Below are 23,145 nucleotides of genomic sequence, written 5' to 3' on the forward strand. Positions count from 1 at the left end.
AAAACAAATTATGTTAAAAAAAATATACAGGCCTAAAGCATACTGATTCATATCAGAAGAATTTATTGCTTGGAACTCGTGACTGCATTTTATAACTAGATACTGTAGTAATAAAATAAACCTACAATACAGGATCAATTTAAATTAAAAATGTCCATCCAAAAGTGTATGTCGGGTGGTTTACGAGACAGAGGCATGAGTAATCTGCAGATAGTTTGCCAAGCTGACACTTAACACAAGTATACTATATATTTTGGGCAAAAGAAACAAAAAAATAACATGGGGTTAAAGAACAATACTACATGTACATGTTCCTATGATCTTCAGACCGTTGTCTCCACAAACTGTAGATTGTCTGATGTATAATGATACAACTTTTGGTAATTAACTTAGTGTGACAAACAGAGCTGCATGCCTTGTACAATGTTCCAGAGTTATCAGGAAACACCACCTTTACCAGACCAAAAGGTTTTTATTGCCTCTCAAAGGTTACGTATCTGGCCGGATCAGTTTAATACCTCGGCTGTGTCCTCAGGAAGCCTTACCTTTATTGGCTTGAAAGGAGCTAGAAGTAATGAGGTAGACTTGAATTCACATGTTGGTGGACATGAGGATCAAGAGCAGATGAGGATAATGGACAAAAAGTGCATTTATAGTACATTATATAAAAAATACAGGCATAAATCAAACTTATTCATATCCTTATATATATGATTGGTTGTAACTCTTGGCTGTCTTTCACCACAAAATGCTGTAGGAAAAAAGTTTTAGCTTAGTGCTTTCATTTTTCATGATTATAATTTAAATGTAGGCTACTGATACATTGAGGGTTTAAATCTGCACTACATGATCAATTTAAATTAAAAATTTAAATCCAAAGTTTATATAACATGAGGTTTAGGACAAATGCTTCATATGCATCTCGTGCTCCAATGAGCTGCATGGCGTTGTCTGCACAGACACTAGAGAAACCATCAATATTTCTTAAAATTTAACTGGTCAGCACTGGCAAAACACTGAGCAGTTGTGTGGGCTGAGAATGTGCAGACAGCTGATGATCTGTGTGCTTACAGGAGCGGGACTGTAGGAGGGATTTTCCTTTGTTGTATAACACGCAAACGTGAAATTTGGCTTCATGGGGCGTTAATAACGTCAGTGCTCACTGAGATTGTGTGTGTGCCAGTGCTGTGTTTGCCAGGATTGTGTGTGTGTGTGTGTGTGTGTGTGTGTGCCCGTGCTGATTAATTGGTGAACGAACTCCGGTCCGGCACGTTATTCCTCCTCCTTTTGGAGCGACCATCCAATCCCTGTCCACTTCTCAGTTTGTAAAAAGGAACTGGGCCTATTTAAATACTTCTTCAGACCAACCTATCGCTATCACCCTATTATCAGGCAGGGACAACTGCGAGGATCACGCAACTGCAGATGTGAAGAGTTGAGACTTTGCAAAAGATTCAGGCATATCATTTTCTTTGATATTGTGTTTAATTGACGGAAAAGCATCCAAATCATGGCAATCTTAAATAGTTTCACTACTGCATGCTTGAAGAACATTCCAGGCAACGCGTTGAATAAGCATCTGTTCTTCACTTTACGCGCCTTTTATAACTCACAATCCAGGAGTGTTTTGGGGATTTCTGAAGAAAGGGCGATATCCCCTCCGATCGGTTTGGAAAGAACCACAGTCAAGAACTTGAAGGAGATGCCCGGACCCAGCGCTTTAGCCAACTTCATTGAGTTTTTCTGGAGAGACGGGTTTAGCAGAATTCACGAAATACAGGTGATTGTCTCTATTTGTGCATATTTGCATGTGTTTTGTTTTTCCTGTCAGCCGAATCAGCCCTCAGTGCGTAAAATGGCACGAGGAGTTTAGGTTCTCTTTTCAATCCAGTGTGAGTTTTGTAACAGTCTCCTGACGAGTTAAGTTCAAAAATGAAACAATTTCCTTACCTGTGCAAGATGAAATAAAAGACAACGTAATCATTTTTTGTAAAGCACTAACAATGAATTAATAAAACTGAGACTAGGTTAAAATGTGGGAAATGGCTTGATTTGGGCGTCAATAATAATCACTAAACAAAACATTTTTTATTATTAAACCGTCACATACGTTGCGATAGGACAGAAAAATGTAAGGTCAGATAAATACATCTCTGTTTTTGTAAATCTTTATGATTGCACTATTATCAAAGTTTAATATTTTCTAACCCCAGTTGTTAAATTCAGTGTTTTTTTTTTTCAAACCAAGGTTATGTCATGAAAAGTATAACATAGGTTGTCATTTTATAGTTATCTATATAGCGTATAGAAGCTTTATTATTTCGATGTGAAAAGTCCAAATAACAGATATTTGATAGTAGATTATTAACACCTTAATATAGTATGTTTGAAGAAATTTCTATGAAATCATAATGGGAAAGGTTGGTAAAGTTTATTTAGGCTTAGTTGGTATAGTTGTCTGAACACAGTTAGCCAAATTTATAACTGTTAACTAAACAATAATTGTTTGTTGATTTTAAAAATGGCCAACATTCTAAAAACTCATTATTTTGTCTGGATTTTTCTTTTTTTTTATTTTGAGACATTTAATTTTAGTCATATTAATTAAGAAATTGGTTGTCATCACTGTTTTACAGCTGGAGCACAGTAAGAAGTATGGAAAAATTTTCAAGTCCCGTTTTGGACCCCAGCTAGTGGTCTCTATTGCCGACCGTGACTTAGTGGCTCAGGTTCTGAGGAGTGAAAGTGCAGCCCCTCAGAGAGGTAACATGGACTCCTGGAAGGAGTACAGAGACCTGAGAGGGCGATCTACTGGTCTCATCTCAGCGTGAGTTCCCTTAAACATTTTGTCTTTGAGTCTAGACAAAACCCTCCTGAAATAATACAGTGGGTTCACATGTCACCTAAGTAACACAGTTACCAGATTAGAGTAACCAGGTTACTTACATGCATGTAAACTCATTTTCTGAATACCCGAGTAACCTGGTTACCTAATTCCAGTAAATTAGTTTTGGGGTTAATGGGATTATCAGGTTGGCTCCATATGTGTAAATGGGAACACCACTAATCGTGTTTGGGCTACAAATTGAGAATCAGCTCACTGTTAGTGTGCATGTTCCTTACTTTTAAGTCAGCTTTTGTATAAATATTCATACTCTGAGATATTAAGCCATTTCCTCTGTCTGTGAATGTCTTTTATTTAAATATTGCAATAGGTGGGGATTTCATCAGTTTACCTTGTCTCCTGTATACTGTTTACTAGTGAGGGAGAAGATTGGCTGAGAATGCGGAGTGTACTTAGACAGCTCATCATGCGTCCCCGTGATGTAGCAGTTTTCTCTGATGATGTGAACGCAGTGGTAGATGACCTGATCAAGAGAATTTGTGTACTGCGTAGCCAGGAGTCTGACGGAGCAACTGTCCTCAATGTCAATGACCTCTACTTCAATTATGCCATGGAAGGTTGGTAAAGATTCTACAAATGTTGGTTGTAGAGGAACAGAAATCAATAAGGGAATCAGAAAAAAATGGAAGACAAGAAGAATGAAAATATGCAATACGGCCCTTTTAAATGGGATTTGCCGCATGCTGATTGTTAGATTAGCTAGGCAAATATTGAAGTTGCCACTGTGCTAAGACACACACAAAACCTGTCTCATAACCCAAAGATGTTTTCAACAAGGAACGAGAATTCCTTGTTGCAACTTTTTATCTGCACACAACTTTTGAAATCCCGTGCTTTTCTTCCCATCTTTGTCTCTTACAGCTGTGGCAGCCATTTTATACGAGTGTCGCCTAGGCTGTCTGGAAAATGAGGTTCCCCAGGAAACCCAAGAATACATTAGTGCCCTGCACCTCATGTTCAGCTCCTTCAAGACAACAATGTATGCCGGGGCCATCCCTAAGTGGCTTCGAACCATCATCCCCAAACCGTGGGAGGAATTCTGTTTGTCCTGGGATGGCCTCTTTAAATTCAGTAAGTGGTTTCCAGCTTGAAATCTTTTGACCACTGGAAGCACATAAGAAAGTCAGCAAAACAAATAAATTGTAAATACAAAAACTAAAGTTTTAGTCTGGTTAAATATTTGCAATCTTGACACTACAAATCTTCAGCTGTTCCTTTTCAGGGGTCGCTACAGTGAATCACGTGCCATTAGCCATTAATTTAGATAAAACTAGAAGATTCAGGAAAAAGACAAATATAAAGCTTTAAAACCAGGGAGAGATGTTAAAAGGCCAAGTAATCATGTCATTGGAGAGGATGAGACCGCAGCTTATTATCCTCCTACAGCACTTCTCATCCAAGGCCGCTAAGTCTCCTCTGGCATCTTGATGTCCACGGGTCTCCAATGCAACCTTGGTCAAACACATCCACAGTTACTGCTCTTAAAAAGCATGGGGCTAAAGGCCCATCATCAATACATACATTGAGCAGAACACTGAAGTCGATTTATTCTGCCTGTAGTTTTCATATGCTGCCTCCTGAGTTTTTACCCTATATGTTCACCTCACACTTGGTCTCAGTGTCACACACCTCACACCCCTCTAACCTCAAACAAATGCCTTTTTAAACCCAGGATAATCTGCCTCATCCACCTGGTAACCATGGACCACAGGGTCCGTTGTTCGATCCTCTGTCCCGGGTATATGTTGAAGTGTCTCTGGGCAAGACACTGAACCCCTGACTACAACAGCCCATTTCCATCCCTAGTGCCGATCCAAACCCGGTAGAAATTGGGGAGGGTTCAACATGCTGACAATAATCTGCTGTGGCGACCCTAAACTAAGCCGAAAGGACAAAAAATAAATAAAAAAATAAAAATCTATCAGTCTTACTAAAAAGATATTAAAAAATCAGTAATAATGTCAAGGGAAGTAAAGTTGGTCAAAACATGCAACACACCAGCTATAAAGCAAAAAAATAAATAAAAGAGACACAATTTACAATACACACAAGTGAAATCTGCCTGGTAGCTCAAGCTCAAGGTAGAGCAGCAGGATCGAATCCCAACCTACCCACTAGGTGTGTCCCTCAGTGAGACACTCAGCTGCCCACTTGGGGGTTAAATGCAAAGAATTTCATTGTAACATGTCTGTGCCTTATGTATATGTCCTAAATGACATATACATAACCTAAAGGTTGCTGTTCTTCTGAAACCTAAAGTCTAAAATCCAAGCAACATCAAATAAGTAAAATATCTTAGTTATCTTATCTATCTAATATCTTATCTTTTCCATTAATGATACGTTGTCTGTGGCTGTCTCATTCCAGGCCTCATTCACGTTAATAAGAGGTTCGAAGAAATTAAGACCCAGCTTGAGCGGGGAGACGAGGTGAAGGGGGGGTTGCTCACACACATGCTTGTTACCAAGCAGATGAGTCTGGAGGACATCTACGCCAACGTAACAGAGATGCTTCTGGCTGGGGTCGACACGGTGGGTGACAATTTGTCAGTGTTGAAGAATTTGTGCAGAGAAGGGCAGTGAGTTTAGGAGGAGGAGCAGTAGGAACTCACGTGTGAATGTGTGTGTGTGAGAGAGAGAGAGATAGAGTTGGTGTTGTGTTTCAAAGGTTGGGTTTCTGGTGACACATTATGTCTCTGTGAAAACATGTCTCTGCCAGCATCCCGTCAGAGCAGTAATGGGAGATTACACAGTATATCACTGATAAATGTGGATTTTGTTTCATGTCATTTGACAAGTAAGTATTTGTCTGTCTAGTTATCTGTCTTCTGTGTCTATGAGATTTTGTGGTGTGCGTGTGTGTTTACCTTAATTCGACCTTAATTAAATCTTTATAGGAAGTATTTTAGGTTTTTATTTAATATATTTAATAATATAAAAGAATACAGAAAAGAGGAAATGGAGACACCCAGGATGTGTCATCGCTTTTTTTGACAAATGTGGTTATTAGATGCCCCCCCCATACAAAATGACAGATTCTCACAAAAATATTGCTAAGACAAAAATAATCTTTTGCTCTATAAATATCAAGTAAGAACAATTATCCAACTGTTTTAAACTAGTATGTCTACTATGTGTGGGCATTTGCTTCTGTGTACACATGTGTACAGTCACTGCTTATTATTTTCTGGGTACTGTCAGATTAATTAAAATTATGGCTGTTCAGCAGTTTGTGCTGAACTAGGGACCTGGGGATACAGGGATATGTGTGTTTTGTTGAACTTTTCTCAACAGCCACATCCTGGTAGGGGGTGGAGCAGTTACCTGAACACAATAGCTGCCAAGACACATTAGGGAGTTGTAGCACCCACATGGCAGAGGTGAGATGGGGGAGTTTGGGGGGGTTGGCTAAGGTAGAACGATATTGTTAAAAAGCAATGAGTGGGAAATTGGCATCATATTAAGTAGGGAAGATGAGTTTGGTCATACAATTCCTCTCCCTGTTGCCAGGGTCTCTGAGAATAGGGGCTGATTGGGAGCAAGTTAAAGAGGGTGAAGATGGTGTGGGAGGGAAAATCTGGGAGGGAAGAGTGGCAGAAGATGGAAGATGGAACTAAATGAAGGAACAATTTAAATAATTGTGGGAAAGGTACAGATTCTTTTGATCATTAGTTACTCCAGCGGGACACATTGAACTCAGACTGACCCCTAGGGTCTGTTGTGTAAGATGTCTGCCTCTCTAAATCAAGAAGGATGTCATGAAAGCTGTTAATGGACAAGTGGGGAGATTGGATTAAAAAGATACGCAGGATGACAGGAAAAGAAGTAAGAGTTGCAGTAACACATCATACAGAGCATTTAATGTAGGTCCAATGCCGGGAAGATGAGAGCAATGTTCATGCAATGTGATCTGAGAGGCTGAGACAATTAATAGAAGTTTTGCAGGTGGGCAGGGACACTGAGTTAGCTTGAGGACAATTGGGAGTGGCAGGGTCTAGACTGAGGTGGCTGGCTTGACAAACCCTGTAATGCCTGTCCCTGTAATGGTGTTTAGTCTAAAACTGTGCATTTAATCATGTAACAGTGGGATAAGACTGGATGAATGGGATGAGTTGGGTAAGACGGGGAACAAAGGGTTGATTATGTGCTCAGCATCTGAAATTAAATCTCTTTCCTGCTCCTCTAGTGTTGAGCCAGCACATGTAACAACAAAGAACATTTGGATTTCAGAAAAGCCTGTATGAAGATATTGACGAAAAAAAATCAAAATCAGGAGAAAAGCAGGACTACTTATGCACCACTCACCGAAAGTCAAATGCTTGCAACAAATCTTTAATTAAACTCTTTTCTGTTCTCCTAGACATCATTCACCCTGTCGTGGGCCACCTACATGTTAGCTCTGCACCCTCATATACAGCAGCAAATCTTTACAGAAGTGACGAATACTCTGGGGCCTGAAAAGGTCGCCACAGCCAACGATGTCCAGCATCTACCTCTCATCAGAGGACTGGTCAAAGAGACACTTAGGTACGTAGTGTGTGACTTTTATTCATAAACTTTATACTATAGCTTCATCTATTTTTTTTCTTGAGGTATTTAAACAAATCATCAATAGGTTATACATTTGATTTTTCTCTGTGTGTGACTTTGACTAGCCTGGTTGTCTTAGAATTAAACTCAGTGAGGAGAATGTTTATAATCCTGTTGAATAACAGCCTTTTTTGCACCCCTCCCTTGGAGCAGGCTCTTTCCAGTTCTCCCAGGCAACGGACGCGTTACCCAAGATGACTTGATCTTGGGCGGATACTTTATCCCCAAAGGGGTAAGACTCAATAGAAGGGAATCTTTTAGAGAGTGCATGTGCAGAGTAGTCAGCTACAGCATTCTGGAACCAATCTCCTACTCTCACTCATGCAGTTGCAGGACCAATAGCCCAGCTGTTTTTACTACACAACTAACATTTTTGTTTTTTCCCTCTGTTAGACTCAGTTGGCCCTCTGTCACTACTCTACATCTTTGGATGATGAAAACTTTACTGAAGCTTTAGACTTCCGACCAGATCGTTGGTTACGGAAAGATACCTCAGATCACGTAGACAACTTTGGCTCCATTCCCTTTGGCTACGGCATCAGGAGCTGCATTGGCAGGAGAATAGCTGAGCTAGAGATGCATCTACTTCTCACAAGGGTAGGGTATCAATTCATTGCATTCAACATTTTCAAGCTATATACATAAATTAATATTATATATTCATTTATATTACATATTATTGTAGCTGACTTACAACCTTTATCAAACTTAAAAATAAAATAAAATTAAAAAACTCACACGCTGAATTTGTTTTAATCTACCAACCTCATTGGTCAGCTCTGCTATTAAACGTTGTCAAGGTGGTGCTATTTAAATTAGTCACATAATCTGATTGACTTTTCTGTGTTTTTGTTCTTTGTTCTGCAGCTCATTCAGAAATTCCACATTGGCCTGTCTCCATTAACTGATGAAGTGAAGGCCAAAACCCATGGCCTGCTCTGCCCGGGGGCCCCCATCAACCTGCAGTTCATTGACAGGGAAATCCAGACTTAGATCAAGGCCAACTATACTCTGTTTTAAAGCTTTGATTCAATAATAGTCTATTTAATACACTGCTTTTAGTACACCTTCTGTTAGGTTTTAGATATTAGGGTGAGACTGATACTCAGACAATAAATGTGACTAACCCCTTTTCTTAGTTAGTGAGGACACAAAAATAGTACTGTACCAATACAATTGTACAATGTACAATTATAGTTTTCTATGGGTATTAATTGCAGATGTGGCTGAGGTACAGAAAGTGTATATTCATATAAAAATATTCTTATCTAAAAAACAAAATCTCCAATAGTAGTAGATGTAACACTTAAAATTCTTTAACCAAGCTGAAGCACAGCCCAGTTCCAGATGCTAGCAACATGTTTCAAAACCATGAGAACAGGTAGATGGTTTCCACTATGTTGCATCACTGCTTCTTTTAACAATCAGTCCCTCAATGAGGAGACCCACTGAAATGTTATCATTGTAGTATTTCAGCAGATAACTGGGATACCGCCCAGTCTGTGTTCTTCTGTTTTGTTTTGTTTTTTATTGAATGTGTGCTGGAACAAACTACTAGGAATCATACTGTGCATACTTATTATTCTAATGAGTAGAGTTGGCTGATTGGAGGAAGTAAGTAAGTAGGAACTGAATGACTCAGACAGGTGCTTACATTTTTCACTTAAATCATTGCCAAGGCATTTTCAAGTTCTCATTCACTCCCCGTGCTACTGAGGAGTGAGCCAATTTTGCAAATGATTTTCAACTTTGTATTTTTCCACATATATACTGTTTATTGTATGTTACTCATGTGATTATTATGCCTGTACCTGTATAATCTTCATTGAAATAAAATATATAATCTATGTGATCTAAACATTGTTTAGGTTTATAATTTCTTTAACTTAGACTCTCAGTTAATTTCCATTTGGTCCAAGCAAGCAATTAATTACAATTCTTAATAAAATTGTTATCCATAATCTATAGTCAAAATAGTTTCAAGAGTATCATGATGTCATGATTCAGTAATATGGCAAGGAGGGCAAGAGTTAAATATTAACAGTGGTCCCCCACATATTGTTACTACTAGTGTTAAAAATCATGTTTACAATGGGAGCCTATGGGACAAAAGCTGTGTTTGCTTAAAGTACAGTGTCACTGTTCTCTTTAGTGTCTTCATCCACCCCCTGTCTACTCTGTTAGTTTACCCTTAACAGGATAAACTTCCTATCCTCTTAAGGGTCGCTGGGGTGCTGGAACCAATCCCAGTCGGTGGGGTACATCCTGACCAGGTCACCAGTCTATCTCAGGCCTCTCAAATAGAGACAGACAACCATTTTACACACCAATAGGTAATTTAGGGTCACCAATTAACTGCATGTCTTTGGACTATGAGTGGAAACTAGACTACCTGGAAGAAATCCTAGCAGGCACAGGAAGAATATGCACACAGAAACGGCCCAACCGGCCAGCCTGCTGGGTGAGACCTTGTAGCTGTTAGGGATCAGCACTTACCTCCCCACCAATGGCTTCTTTTTAGCAAAATTCTAATTGTAAAGTTTAAATTTGCCCTTTGTTTTTTTCTTTTTCTTTTCATTATAATGTAAATGTATAAATATACTCAAGCATTTTTATGTGGTTATCACTTCTTCTGTTTGTACAGAAGAAAAAACTACAACACATACATCAGTGTAATGGAATTTTACTATGTGAAAAAAGTGGATTTCAGGTACGTGAAAAAACATGACTTTTGCTGCTTTTCAATTTGTAACACAAAAACAAGGAGCATTTTGTCAAAATATTTGTTTTAGATGAAAAAAATCCACTTTTTCATAAGCTTAACATAAACTAGCGTTGAGGCAGCAGCACTAGCCACTTCACCACACTGCTGCCCTGGTAAAAATCTCTATTTTTTTTTTATTTACTGTATTTAATCTAGCGGTATTTACATGATTATGGTCTATTTCAAGGATGCTATTCTGATGTAATAATCCACCAAGATATAAAAAAATGTTCTAGTCCACAACTAAGCTGCTGTGTTTTATGCAGCATTTAACACATTAAAAAATCTCTCCTTTTGAAATCTTTTAAGGAATACATTTTTCTTTAAGACTATATAACTTTTAGACTCCTCTTCAAGTTTAATTGTGTTTTATATTGCCAATAACCCATGTTTATTAAATAATGTTAATAACTATGTGACATGATCTTAATCAGGGGAACAGTTTTAATAGGAAAAGGCTTGATTTGAGGACATTTATAAAAGACAAATATGCTGATGTCTACTTTTATGCAATTCTTCTGAAGTACATTTTAAAAAGGCAACACATTTGAGTACATTTTTGAGTAGTAAATACTTCTATAAACGTGCAGATTTTCCTTCTCTTATGGAATCATAATATTCAAAACTACTAATTCATGAGTGCTTGACAAGTTATCTTGTTCACTGATGATGATCTAAATATTATGCATCCAAGCATTGTTCAAAACCACATATATTTAAATAAATGGAATGAAATGTGAAATGTGTTGCACAAGCGCATATTAAGGTCGAGGCTGCAATTAATCCGCGCGCATCTGTTTTTATAGCAGTACACTATAGATATTCTTCTCGCGATACTTTTCCAACGATAACATAAGCGGAAGTAAATAGTCGCCATGGTATGTTAGCTGGTGAGCGGGGATAAAGTAGTAACTTAAATGCGAATTCTCCTTAAGTTTAGCGGATATAAATCTTGTCCATTTTCCAGAGTAATTTAGCTGGTAGGTAAATAATAAAGTTGCGTCCCCAGCATTTATTTAGCAAATATATTGCAAAAGTCGAGGAATCGTGCAGTAGCACGCTTGGGGCCTGGAAAGACGTTTGCTAACTAATGCAACGTGAACGCGGCTAAGTTAAGCTAACGTCGCCTTTAGCAACACAGCTTAGCCAAACCCATTGGAACCACTTAAGTGGCTAGTTTCACCAGTTAATTTAGACTATCCTTTTAAATAGTAATAAATAACAACATCTCAGCTAAGGTTAACTCTGGCCGTGGTGGAGGGAAAGTTCGGCTGGATCTAAAATGCTAATTGAAAACCTCGATGCCTTGAAAACATGGCTGTCTGAAACATTGGAGCCTATGTAAGTAACCTAGCCGTCAGGCACACTGTCACACTGTCTTATACAAGCTAATGTTAGCCCGTATAAACACAAGTACAATACAATCAAATACTGATAATATTGCAGTCGTTCCTCCCTGTACACATCTTCGAATATGATGTATTCACATACTCGCGAATCCCATTGAATCTTTTTCTTTTCCATTCCAGCTGTGATGCAGACCCTTCTGCCCTCGCTAAGTATGTTGTTGCTTTGGTGAAGAAAGATAAAAGTGAAAAGGAACTTAAAGCTCTCTGTATAGACCAGTTGGATGTATTTCTTCAGAAAGGTAATTCCTCACTAGTTCCAGTTTGTGCCATTCAGGTTACAGAAATAGAACCATTAGTTTCTCTAGGAAAAACAGTTTTTAACTGGACATGACTTATAAACGCTTGCAGCTTGATCTGTTCTGATTCTGTTATGTTCTAAACTTCCCATTATGTGGATACAAACAAACAAACCTCTAGAGTGCTTGGTTTTAAACTTTTATCATGCAGTAGGATGGATTGCATGTATTGGATGAATCTCTTCTGAAAATACTGTCACCATAGCATTCAGTGTTTATACAAGACCAGAGGTTCTCAAACAACCTTTGGTTTGTCTTTACATTAAAATATTAGGTTATAATAACTTTGAATTACACCACTTTATTCTTTCAGAGACCCAGCCATTTGTGGATAAGCTTTTTGAAGCTGTTAACAATAAGAGCTACCTCCCACAGTCAGAGCAGACTTCCCTGGGCAAAGTTGAAAAAGATGAGGTAACCATCTTATAAATATGAGAATATCTACCAGGGCAATGAGTACTAGTTTTAGATATATAGAATGTGCATAGGAACAGCCTTAAAACACAGTTTTTATGTACAATTATTTATTTAAACTTATTTACTAAATTCTTCAGACAAATCGGGAAGAGGAAAGAGAGAAGAAGTTTTCTCGACGAATAAATCACAGCCCTCCACAATCCAGCTCCCGCTACAGTAGAGATAGCAGGTGTGTGTACATATGCCCATTTCCAGTAAAGACTTTATCATTTAATTTATTTTTACTCACTACTCACAAGTATTTGATTATTTACCCAAATTTCTAGAAGAGGAGATGACCGAAAGAGAGATGATCGCTCCAGGAAGAGGGATTATGACCGCAACCCGCCAAGGAGGGACTCATATCGCGATCGCTACAATCGCAGGAGAGGCCGCAGTCGTAGTTACACTCGTAGTCGCAGTCGGAGTTGGAGCAAGGAACGCATGAGAGACCGTGACAGAGAGAGGGACAGGGATAGAGACAGAGACAGAGATAGGGATAGAGATCGCAGCAGGAGCCGGTCCCACAGCAGAACTGAGTCTACAAGCAGGAGTAGAGGTAAGAACCTGATTTATAATCCTAAAGTCATCTTAAGGCTGTCCAACTTCATTACTAGCAAGATCACTTTGTGCCAGTTTGAAACACTGTTTGAAATAAAGAATGACGCCAAAACTTAATTGTGTCTGTTTACAGAACGAGAGTCTGTAAAGTTAAAGTATGATCATGATCGAGTTGACAGATCAGAGGGTAGTGATGGCTATACCCCAGCAGCCCTTGTCTCCACTGCAACCACTTCACATTTCCCTGTTCCATCACTGAGCAGCACCATTACTGTCATTGCCCCTACACATCATCACAGCAACAATACCACAGAGAGTTGGTCAGACTTCCGCCCTGAGCCCCCTCCTTTTGGTAGGGGACCACCACTTCAGCAAAGGAAACGATGCCGTGACTATGATGGTAAGAAAAACAAACCTTTATTTTACAATCCAATTGCCTGTGAATGTTTTGTTTTATTGCAGTTATTCTGTATTCTTGATGTTCTATTTGTGTCTACTGTTTTTTCTAGAAAAAGGCTTCTGCATGAGAGGGGACATGTGTCCTTTCGATCATGGTAGTGACCCAGTTGTAGTGGAGGATGTCAATTTGCCTAACATGTTGCCGTTCCAACAACCACCCATCCCAGGTGTTGACCCACCACCACCCCCAGGCCTTCCTCCACCACCATCTCTTATGAACCCACCCCCTGTGAACCTCAGGCCCCCTGTGCCCCCACCAGGTGCCCTCCCACCCAGCCTTCCACCCGTTGCAGGTAACAATTCAGACTAAAAAAAAAATCTTACTACATTTAAAATTTTGGACTGTAAAACATTTAGCTGTAAAATGACCTAAACTATGACTTAATTATTAAAATACTGACTTTTTTTTTTTAAATTTAACCAGTTGGTGGAGCTAAAATAGTATGGTATGTTAATATCTAGCAGGCCCTGATGAACTGGCTTGAGAGACCTATTTAACTGTATAGCCAGTCATTTCAAATAAAATCTCGAACTTCACTGTTATGCCTGCCATGCCAGTTAGGCAAATTACAAATATGATTAAATATAAAGCATCCTGGAGTACAGTTACAATGTTAAGAATTGTGTTGCCATGGATCTCCTTAGGGTTTCTATTAGTGAAGCTAAAATAAACCTACAGCAATGTGTTTTATATCATAGAATATATTAATAAAGGAGTTTCCAGCGTGTTAAACATTTTAATATCTAATTATTATTTTTAAACATTTTAATATCTAATTATTATTTTTATATGTATATATGAATTGCTTTTTTTTTTTTTTTTTTTTTTTTAACTCTGATAAAGGTCCTCCTCCTCCTCTGCTTCCTCCACTGCAACCATCAGGCATGGATGCTCCTCCAAATTCCATCACCAGCGCTGTTCCCACCATAGTCACTACTGGGATGCGCCCCTCCCTACCCTCAACTCAATCGTCACTTTTCACCTCCGGTAATGGCTTTTAAAATTGCTGATCTTTTAAAATATATAAATTAGTGTTACTGCACCCACCTTGCTGTTTTATGAGTTAAATATGCCTCTTTTTGCTGACCAGACAACTATGATACTGACGTGTACAATCCTGAGGCTCCAAGCATCACCAATACTCCCAGACCGATCTACCGCCATCGGGTTAATGCGCAGAGACCGAATCTGATTGGCCTCACAATGGGGGAGATGGACCAGCCACAGAGAGGTATTGTTTACATTAACTTAACCATATGTGAATAATTTGTCTTAAAACATTAACTTGTAACATATTTGTAAGTAGGTACTTTGCTATTAGCATCCTTTGTATATTGGCTAGGTTGGTAGCTGGTTGCTACTTCACAAACAAGGAGAATACCAGTAGACAGTACATATCACCGTATTTATGTTGTTATGTTTGCTAAAAAAGATGTGTGTTGTGGTAGAGATCTTGTTTGAAAGTCTTGGGCTAGAGTTGAGATGGTGTAAGCTAACAGTCAAGCTCTGTGCTTTAGTCTCAGAACTGACTTGCCAGTGTTTGTTCCTCATCAGAAAAGATTCCCAGCAACAGTATGAGAATTGTTATGGAATCTGATTCAAGGAAGAGACCAGTGGCCTGCCATGATGGAGGCCTCAACACCAAGAAACCTTGGTTTGACAAGTATGACATTTTTCCCCTGAAATATACATCACATGCTTTCTTTAATTCTGTTTAACCAGATTTGATAAATTATTCAATGGATCTTTCATCCTGACTCAATTGCTTAATCATTTATTTTCTGTGCTCAGACCCAGCTTTAATAAACCCAACCACCAGGGTTACCACAAGAGAACACCATTCTCTCCTAACGCAAAACTACTGGTTCGGCAAATTCCCACTGAGCTCAACAACATCAGCAAACTCAATGAACATTTCAGCAAGTTTGGCACCATCGTCAACCTGCAGGTCAGTCCCTGTGTGGTACTGTAGATACTGTATCTAAGTCACAGCTTTGATTGTATTAATCTCTAGTTACTTTGTTGTGCATTCAGTCATACAGTAGAATAGGTAGCTGATAGATGAAAACTATTGTGTTGTGTGTGGTATCAGAGGTTTAAGGACTTTTAAAATATCTCATTTTAGAGTTTGACAAATGTGAATGTTTAGGTGTTTTTCTTTGTGAAGTGGTTTGTAATAAATATTTGTTACTGGTATTTAAAACACTTAAGATCAAAATTAGGCAGTTTAAGCCTGATAAAGCAGTACTCAGTTATATTGTACATGTGTAAATGTACTTATTGGTGTGAATCCAGCCGTACAACTGCATATTTTCAATAAACTTGGTTCATCAAACTTTACCATTAATGCTATCAGACTGTAAGTAATCAGAGCCAACATGTTTAGGCCTTGTTTCATACAAAATGCCTCCATGTGCAGGACAAAAGGCTGCAGTTAGTTAAAGTAGCAGCGGGGTCTGGCTTCATTATATAGAGGCATACTTCATCTACTAACACTGTTCAAAAGGTTCAGCTTATAAAGGACATTAATGCTAGTTTATGGCTTTTATACTTTTAAAAATTCTTAAAATAAAAATACTTTTAACTCTTTAAAATTATTGCTTTGATTACATCATCAATGACATCACATATGAGCCTTTGAAGTTTAAGGCTAACTGGCTCAAACATTTGCCAAACCATTATATAAGGAAGCAACATTTCATTTCAGCTATTTCAGCAAAAGCAAAACTTTCAGGTATTTCAGGAAAAACAGTTCAGCTTTGATGGCAAATCCTTTCAGCGCTGAAGCATTCTCAGTGCATTTTCATTTTGGAAATGCTTTTTCCAGTTTTGAATCAAGTCTTCTCAAAGACTGAAAATGAAAGTAACACAAAGAGCCAGTAACAGTTGTCACAGTGCGACATTGTGTCTCTGTCTTTTGCTCATGTGCTGTCAGTCTGCTCTGACACACGAGAAAAATGTCAGGAAGCATTTGTGAAGAAAGAAATTTTGACCAGTGTTTCCACAAAATCTGTGACAACTGTTTCCACTAAAAAAGTCAGAGGTAGAAGAGATATAACAGTACTCATCTGCTGCATGTATACACAGATGTATTTGAGTCTCCCAGTTATCCATGTTACCTGACTTCTTTGAGTAAGCTAGTTCAACTACATGTATACGCTATCAGTGACTCACTCATCGGGCTGTAACCAGGCCTTTGGTAACTGAAGATTTCTGACACAGCTTCTCATGGTTCATGCTACACTGATGATTACCCAGTCTGTCTCTGACCACTCAGCCTTCACATCAAACTGTGTAGCCATAAGCCCACACTTTCTGCAGTTGGTTCTCCCTGTCCCCTTTGTAGCATATATATGAAATGCAGGAGGAAAGGCTTCTAGCTGAAGCTATGGTTCACTTACCCCTGTTAGGGGAAAAATGTATAATAGGACCTAAAGAACTTCTGAATGCTTTCATCCCCTAGTTTTAAAAGATGGTACAGTGAATAGTTATCATAGTTACTGTAATAATGGGAGAGATAAATTAAAAATCACATAATAATTGTTTTCATTTGATAATTTGACAATGTTGAAGTTCAATTTGTATAATAGATAATATATCTGTCTTACTAAATCATTTGCGTTCTTTTACAGGTGGCCTACCAAAGTGACCCAGAAGGAGCACTGATCCAGTTTGCCTCTCCTGATGAGGCCAAGCGGGCTATGCAAAGCACAGAGGCTGTTCTCAACAATCGTTTCATAAAGGTACATTGGTTTCGTGATGATGGGAGTGATGGACAGGGCCAGTCATACTCACAGCAGCAGCCTCAGCTCATCACGGTAAATGCTAATTATTGAAAAATTAAACACATGTATCATTTTCTAACAGCACCTATGTCAAAATGCACTCCATATATTTTGACATAATGTAATTAACATCTGTGTCATTCAGCAGCCCTCAGCCACTTCACTGAAGCAGTCTGTCAAAGATCGCCTCGGGCCCCTTCTCCATTCAAACTCTGAACCCTCCCAAGATTCTAGTGTTGCCTCCCAGGTGTGTGTGGATGATCGTGCAGTGGGTTTGCTTTTTTACATATACTGGTTAAATCTGTGGAAGGTGTCTATAAACACAGTGTATTCTTTTTCTGCCTACTTCTAAAGAATTCGTCTAAAGTGTCAGTGAAAGACCGTTTGGATTTCTCTGCCAAACCAGCAGCTCCAGTTGAAAAAGTAAGTGTTATCTACATTCATTATTATTAAAATTTTTCTCTCCTCTTTAATTGTATGAAATTTATCTGTGACTCCTTTTGTTTTCAGGTATTTTCAACATCTGCGGGCCTCACAAAGACTGTATACAATCCTGCTGCCCTAAAGGCAGCCCAGAAATCCTCAGAGGAAGCACTGAAGAAGAAACAGGTATGTGATGGAGGAAATAGTGGGGAAAAAGAGTTTTGAGATTTATAAGTAATGCTGTGTTCAATGTGCTTGGTAGGTGGGAAATTTCCAATCATTCCATTATTGACTTAGCCGAATATAAATAATCAACATAGCTGACTGCTATGTCAGCAGAGGATGAAAAATGGATAAGCAAAGAAGCTTTTACACGTAATAATTTATTTAAGTTTATCCATCCATCCATCCTTTTTCTGTAATTGCTTATCCAGTTCAGCATTGCAGGGGGCTGGCGCCCATCCCACCTGTCATTGGGCTGGAGGTGGGTAGGCCCTGTACAGGTTATCAGTCTATCTCAGGGCCAACACAGCCATTCACACTCAAATTCACACCGACCGGCAAATTATAGTCACCAGTCAACCTATGCATATCTTTGGACTGTGGTAGGAAACCGGAGTACCTGAACAAAACCCACACAAGCATGTGGTGAACATGCCCTACTTAAGATTAGTGTGTAATCAAGTGTAATTATTTTTTAAAATTTAATCCATGGAAGCTGACATAGCAAAATGGCTTCTCTCAAGAGTCCATATTGACTCATGGTAATGGAAATTGGTAATCAATCAGAAATAACAGACCTGTGATGTCACAATAACCTAAACATAATACCACAATAAGAGAAACAGGTGGGAAGCACACAACTTGGATTCTCATCCTTAGAACAGTGGCAGTTTCTAATAATTTCTCATTATTCCTTTCACAGGAAGCTATGAGGCTACAGCAAGATGTGAGGAAGAAAAAGCAGGAAATATTGGAGAAACACATTGAGACACAGAAGGTAAAATAATCTTACTGTGATCATCAGAGTCAAATGGCTTATTTTGTCTGCTGTTAAAGTGACATGACAAGATCATCGGACTTATTTTCACCACAGTTTTAAATCTGTGTGTTTCACATACTGTTCTTGAAGCAGGTTACCACAAAGTTAAACATGTGATTCTTGACATTCTCAGCTCCTGATATCCAAACTGGAGAAGAACAAAGCAATAAAGGGAGAGGATAAAGCCAAGATCATGGAAACTTTGGGCACCTTAACTAAAAGCATCACCAAACTGCAAGAAGAGATAAAGGGAATCTCAAGCAGCAACACCCCTCTGCGCACGGCTAAGAGCAAGGCCGAGGTACCAACCTCCATCTAAACCACGTATAACAACACACAAAACTGTACTGATATCACCATAATCATTACTTCAAGGGTGATAAAACCCTGACCGATGCTTTTCAACTGGCTTTGGTTTTTCATTGTTCAAGGCAATGGGATTTTATGATTTTATGATATTTCCAGCTGGTTGTGTTTTTTATTAATGTTCTCAGGCTCAGAAGGCACTGCTGGATGCTGAGCTGGACCTGTACAAGAAGACTCAGACAGGAGAGGACACTGCTTTGTTGAAGATCAAGTACACCCAGCTGCAAATTGAGGTATTAAGTAGATCTTGAATGTTGATAAAATGCTGCTTATACAGCCGCCACGTGAGGGCTCTCCTTTTGTAACTTGAAAAGATATGTTGGAGTTTCGCCTCTTAATTTTGTTCTCTTTGTGACTTTTCCCCCTTTTTGGTTTTTATCCAGGCAGCTAAAAGGGGACTCCTGTCACCTGGACGAGGCCGCGGGGTCAACGCTCGAGGACGTGGCAGTCTCAGGGCTCGTGGAAGATGCTCCAGAGGACGGGGAAGGAGCGCACCACTGCATGCAGTCGTGGATCATCGGCCACGAGCACTGGAGATTTCTGGTTTCACTGATGCAGATCACGGAGAACTGCTGCCACACTTTGCTGTAGGTCACTCTAAAACTACAGTAATGAGAATAAGATTTGATGCAGTTTGACCTTTTAATGAAGGCTTTAGATGAGAGACCAGAGGGCTGTGAGCTTAACCATCACTGAGGTGGACTTTCAGTGGCCCCGGCTCAGTCAAGACTCGGTAAATCACATTTGTCCCGTTTTACACTGAACTAAGTTTGTTTTTGTCATGGTTCTGCAAAAACAAACAAAAATACAGAATCTAAACATGCACTTAATCTAAAAGGTACAACATATTTTACTATTAATATAATTCAGTTATAACCTCTTATTGACCGTGGCTATGAAGAGTTCAGTAAAAACATACAGAAATTACCAAATTTGATTTATACTCCATTATACTGTGCTCAGGTAGCACAAATAATGTTACAATGCATTATAAGTAGTTTTACCATGTTGTATTTACCATTTTATTTGTGCGTGTAGCCAAAAAACAAAACAAAAAGAACAACTAGAGCCCTCTGGTGGCTTCTGTTGTACTATGAAACTAAATGTCTAAATAAAAATTAAATACAAATTAAATAGAGAGAGTGTCACATATAATAAGTCAATGAACCATAGTCACTACATTGACAATTTACCAGCATAATAAATAATGCAATCTCCTTTAAAATTTAACAGTGACAATGTGGTAATGCACTTTCAAGTTTAAAAGCAAGTTGTGCGAAAACCATTAATCTAAACACAGAAGTGTCATTGGGGATTTGTTTTGTAACACCTCTTCTTGTTCTATCAGCATAATTGCGATGAATGTTGTATGTAAAGTGACCAAAATGTTGTGTTGCCAATTTTGAAGCAATTTGGAGAGATTGAAGAATGTCAGATTGATGAAAACAGCCTGTCTGCAGTCATCACTTACAAGACAAGAGCGGAGGCAGAACAGGTGATGGATTTCTTGATTTTCCTGACAATCAAACTGAGAAATGCGGCTCCCACTACGGGTACTGTTCTACTTTACTGTATGGATTAGTCACAGTACCTGACACACCTGTTTCCCCTTCTGTTTTCTGTAGGCGGCTCTCCACGGAGCGAGATTCAACAGTAAGACTTTACGGCTGGCCTGGCATAAGCCCGTTACCACTCTGAGTACTGTTGATGTTGATGATGCAGAACCAGAGGAAGATGAGGTTTGTTGAAATCTCTCATTTTGCATATATTTTTCTTTTAATAGCACTTGTGGTACTTCATAAGGGTGGCTGATTCTGTGTTGGTTTTCAGTTTATATGATGAGCTTTGGGGACAGGGATCAGGCAGGTCGTATTTACCTTAACAAGGGTAGCTGGACGTTCTCTACTCGGCTATCACAGAAGCTTAAATATGTGCTTCTATTGTTACATGTAGGGAACACCAGAGGGAGCCATTACACACTACAAGTTTTTATTTGTCTTTTGCATGGCCCTTTGTACGTCCATTAAGATCTGTGAGCAGCAAGATTGCTTATGTCAAAATCAAATATGCCTCCACTTTAAATTGCTTTTTGTTCACCCTGCTGTACACCAATCTGTTTTTTTCACTTCTTTACTCATCTATTTTCCTCCTTCAGTACCCAGAAGAGTCGTTGAGTGATGATGCATTGCTGCAGGACGATGATGAGGAAGAAGATGACAACGAGCCTCGCTCCTGGCGCAGATGAAGATAATTTAGATGCAATACCCTGGTTGCTCTGGTCTGAATATGAGCAAAAGTCAAGCAACTTTATAATATTTCAGTGCCTGTTTAAAAATAAACAAGGCACATTTCTCTTTGGCTATAGTTAATTTTTTCCCTCACAAATATGTAACTGGGAGAAAAACCATGTGTGAGTTTGATTAATTTTTAATGTGTAAATCAGATGCAACAATGTTGTTTTTTTTGTTTTTTTTTAATGCTCTTAATGTAGAAATAGTTCTCTTTTTTTTGTTGTCCTTATTTTGGATTTACAAAACACATAGTTTGTCTGTACATGTGACAGTTTATCATTTAAAGACACATTTGTTTGATCGTTGGTTTGAGAAAACGACAAAACCTGTGTTGTAATATAACTGAATGACAGACAGTAGCTTTTTTTCAAACTAGTATTAGTTTGACTGGTTTAAATGCTCACGTGTAAATATTTTATGTCTAGGTTTAAATGATTTGTATGAAAGCTTTGCTTCCCAGTTTATGCCTTTACTTTGGATTGTATAAAAAATAAAGGATTGAAATGGTCTAAAAAAATCCTGCCTGAAAAAAAGAAAAAAAAAATGCTAAAAAAAAATGCTGTGGCAGTGAAAAAAGAAACCATCAAAAAAGATCTGAAAAAAAGACCATTTCAAAAAACAAAAAAACTTCCTCTTCCCCTAAAGAGCAAAATTCCTTCTATCTACCTATCTATCGAATTGATCAATAAGGTAATGTAACATACCACTGCAAAGGTAAGGTCATCACATTATCTAATATTTGTATGAAATGTTATTTTATTGTAATGGTTGCCTGGAAAAACAAAAATGTATTTGATATTTTAGCTAAGTTTAATACACATGCAACAATAAGTAAGAACATCTCTTTGTGTTGCAGGAGCTGTCGACAGCATCCAGCCATGTGTCTGCCCTCAGCAGGTGTCGTCAATGTTTCAGAACATATTGCCATTGTTATTGTAAACATTAATTTACTGTCAAACTGAGTCTTGACTATATAGTATATACTAATAAAAAATTGTGGAATTGAAATTTTCTATCGTTTTGCTTATTGTGGGTGATGACTGCCTGCTGTGTTTTTTTTTTGGAGCAGCCTTCTATCAGTGCTTAATAGAAATGCTGCAAAACTTCCTTTATGTTATGTGAAAAAAAACTTACAAGCTGCAATGCCCCACAGGATAAAATGCAGCACTATTGATTCCTGTGGAAAACAATTTATTAGATGTTTTAAAGCTGCTGTAAACTTTTGTAAAGTTTAGATAATCGAATGTTTTAATGCAGTTTAGTGCTGGCGTCTTTTCTCTTTTTCAAAAATAATGTTTTTCATTTCATTGGAGAGTGTAATTAAGTTAAAGGGATTGCTTTGGGATTCAGAGCTTGCTCATATTTCACCTCGTTCTTGTTTCCCTTTTTTGTTAATGTCTGAGTGTAATTTGAAAAGAGCCACCTTTTGCTTTCCTCAAACCAAAAGCAAGTACAAGTAGTGGTATTTAGGAAAAAGAGATTTTGCATTCTGTTAGAGGTTAGTATACACCTGCAGAGAGGCTCTACACAGCACAGCTCCCACAATTTCTCAGCCTCGAATAAGAAAGGACAAATAACCCAATCAGTGTCCACCAGTTCAGTGTTCCTGGGCCACCTTCGGTGCTTGTCAGACTTGCAGGGATAATTGTGAGGAATCAGATTTGCCCATGTGGAATATCTGCAGTTTATCATTTAAGCCTCCTTCCCCTGCGCCATCATCAAAAAGACCTCTTTGCATCCCTCCATGTCTCAGTATGGGGGCAATAAATGCCCCCTCCTGCCATCTCATTTACCTACT

The 23,145-nt window shown here is 38.6% G+C and overlaps 2 protein-coding genes across 4 annotated transcripts; both read left to right on the top strand.

The window, feature by feature from the left end:
- Positions 1-1,303: 1,303 nt before the first annotated feature.
- cyp27c1 (cytochrome P450, family 27, subfamily C, polypeptide 1) lies at positions 1,304-9,352 on the top strand. The gene is made up of 9 exons (XM_067496114.1): positions 1,304-1,780; positions 2,637-2,827; positions 3,263-3,462; positions 3,767-3,976; positions 5,273-5,436; positions 7,265-7,431; positions 7,648-7,726; positions 7,888-8,091; positions 8,362-9,352. The coding sequence occupies exons 1-9, from the start codon at positions 1,511-1,513 to the stop codon at positions 8,485-8,487; spliced, it is 1,611 nt and encodes a 536-aa protein (XP_067352215.1). The 5' UTR covers positions 1,304-1,510; the 3' UTR covers positions 8,488-9,352.
- A 1,757-nt stretch (positions 9,353-11,109) lies between these two features.
- On the top strand, positions 11,110-21,977 carry rbm26 (RNA binding motif protein 26). 3 transcript variants are annotated; one of them, XM_067496115.1, is made up of 22 exons: positions 11,110-11,599; positions 11,788-11,906; positions 12,277-12,377; positions 12,518-12,609; positions 12,707-12,978; positions 13,114-13,380; positions 13,490-13,732; positions 14,284-14,427; positions 14,531-14,671; positions 14,995-15,103; positions 15,232-15,388; positions 17,073-17,258; positions 17,371-17,472; positions 17,580-17,648; positions 17,736-17,834; positions 18,574-18,648; positions 18,824-18,991; positions 19,185-19,289; positions 19,440-19,643; positions 20,465-20,551; positions 20,682-20,795; positions 21,212-21,977. In XM_067496115.1, exons 1-22 carry the CDS (start codon positions 11,541-11,543, stop codon positions 21,299-21,301), a joined length of 3,003 nt encoding a protein of 1,000 aa, XP_067352216.1. In that variant the 5' UTR covers positions 11,110-11,540; the 3' UTR covers positions 21,302-21,977. The 3 variants fall into 3 exon arrangements, with proteins under 3 accessions (XP_067352216.1, XP_067352217.1, XP_067352218.1); XM_067496116.1 differs by having other exon boundaries at positions 17,374-17,472; XM_067496117.1 differs by lacking the exon at positions 12,277-12,377.
- Positions 21,978-23,145: the final 1,168 nt, after the last annotated feature.

Source organism: Channa argus, chromosome 2, assembly GCF_033026475.1.
Source record: "Channa argus isolate prfri chromosome 2, Channa argus male v1.0, whole genome shotgun sequence".
NCBI classification, from domain to species: Eukaryota; Metazoa; Chordata; class Actinopteri; order Anabantiformes; family Channidae; genus Channa; species Channa argus.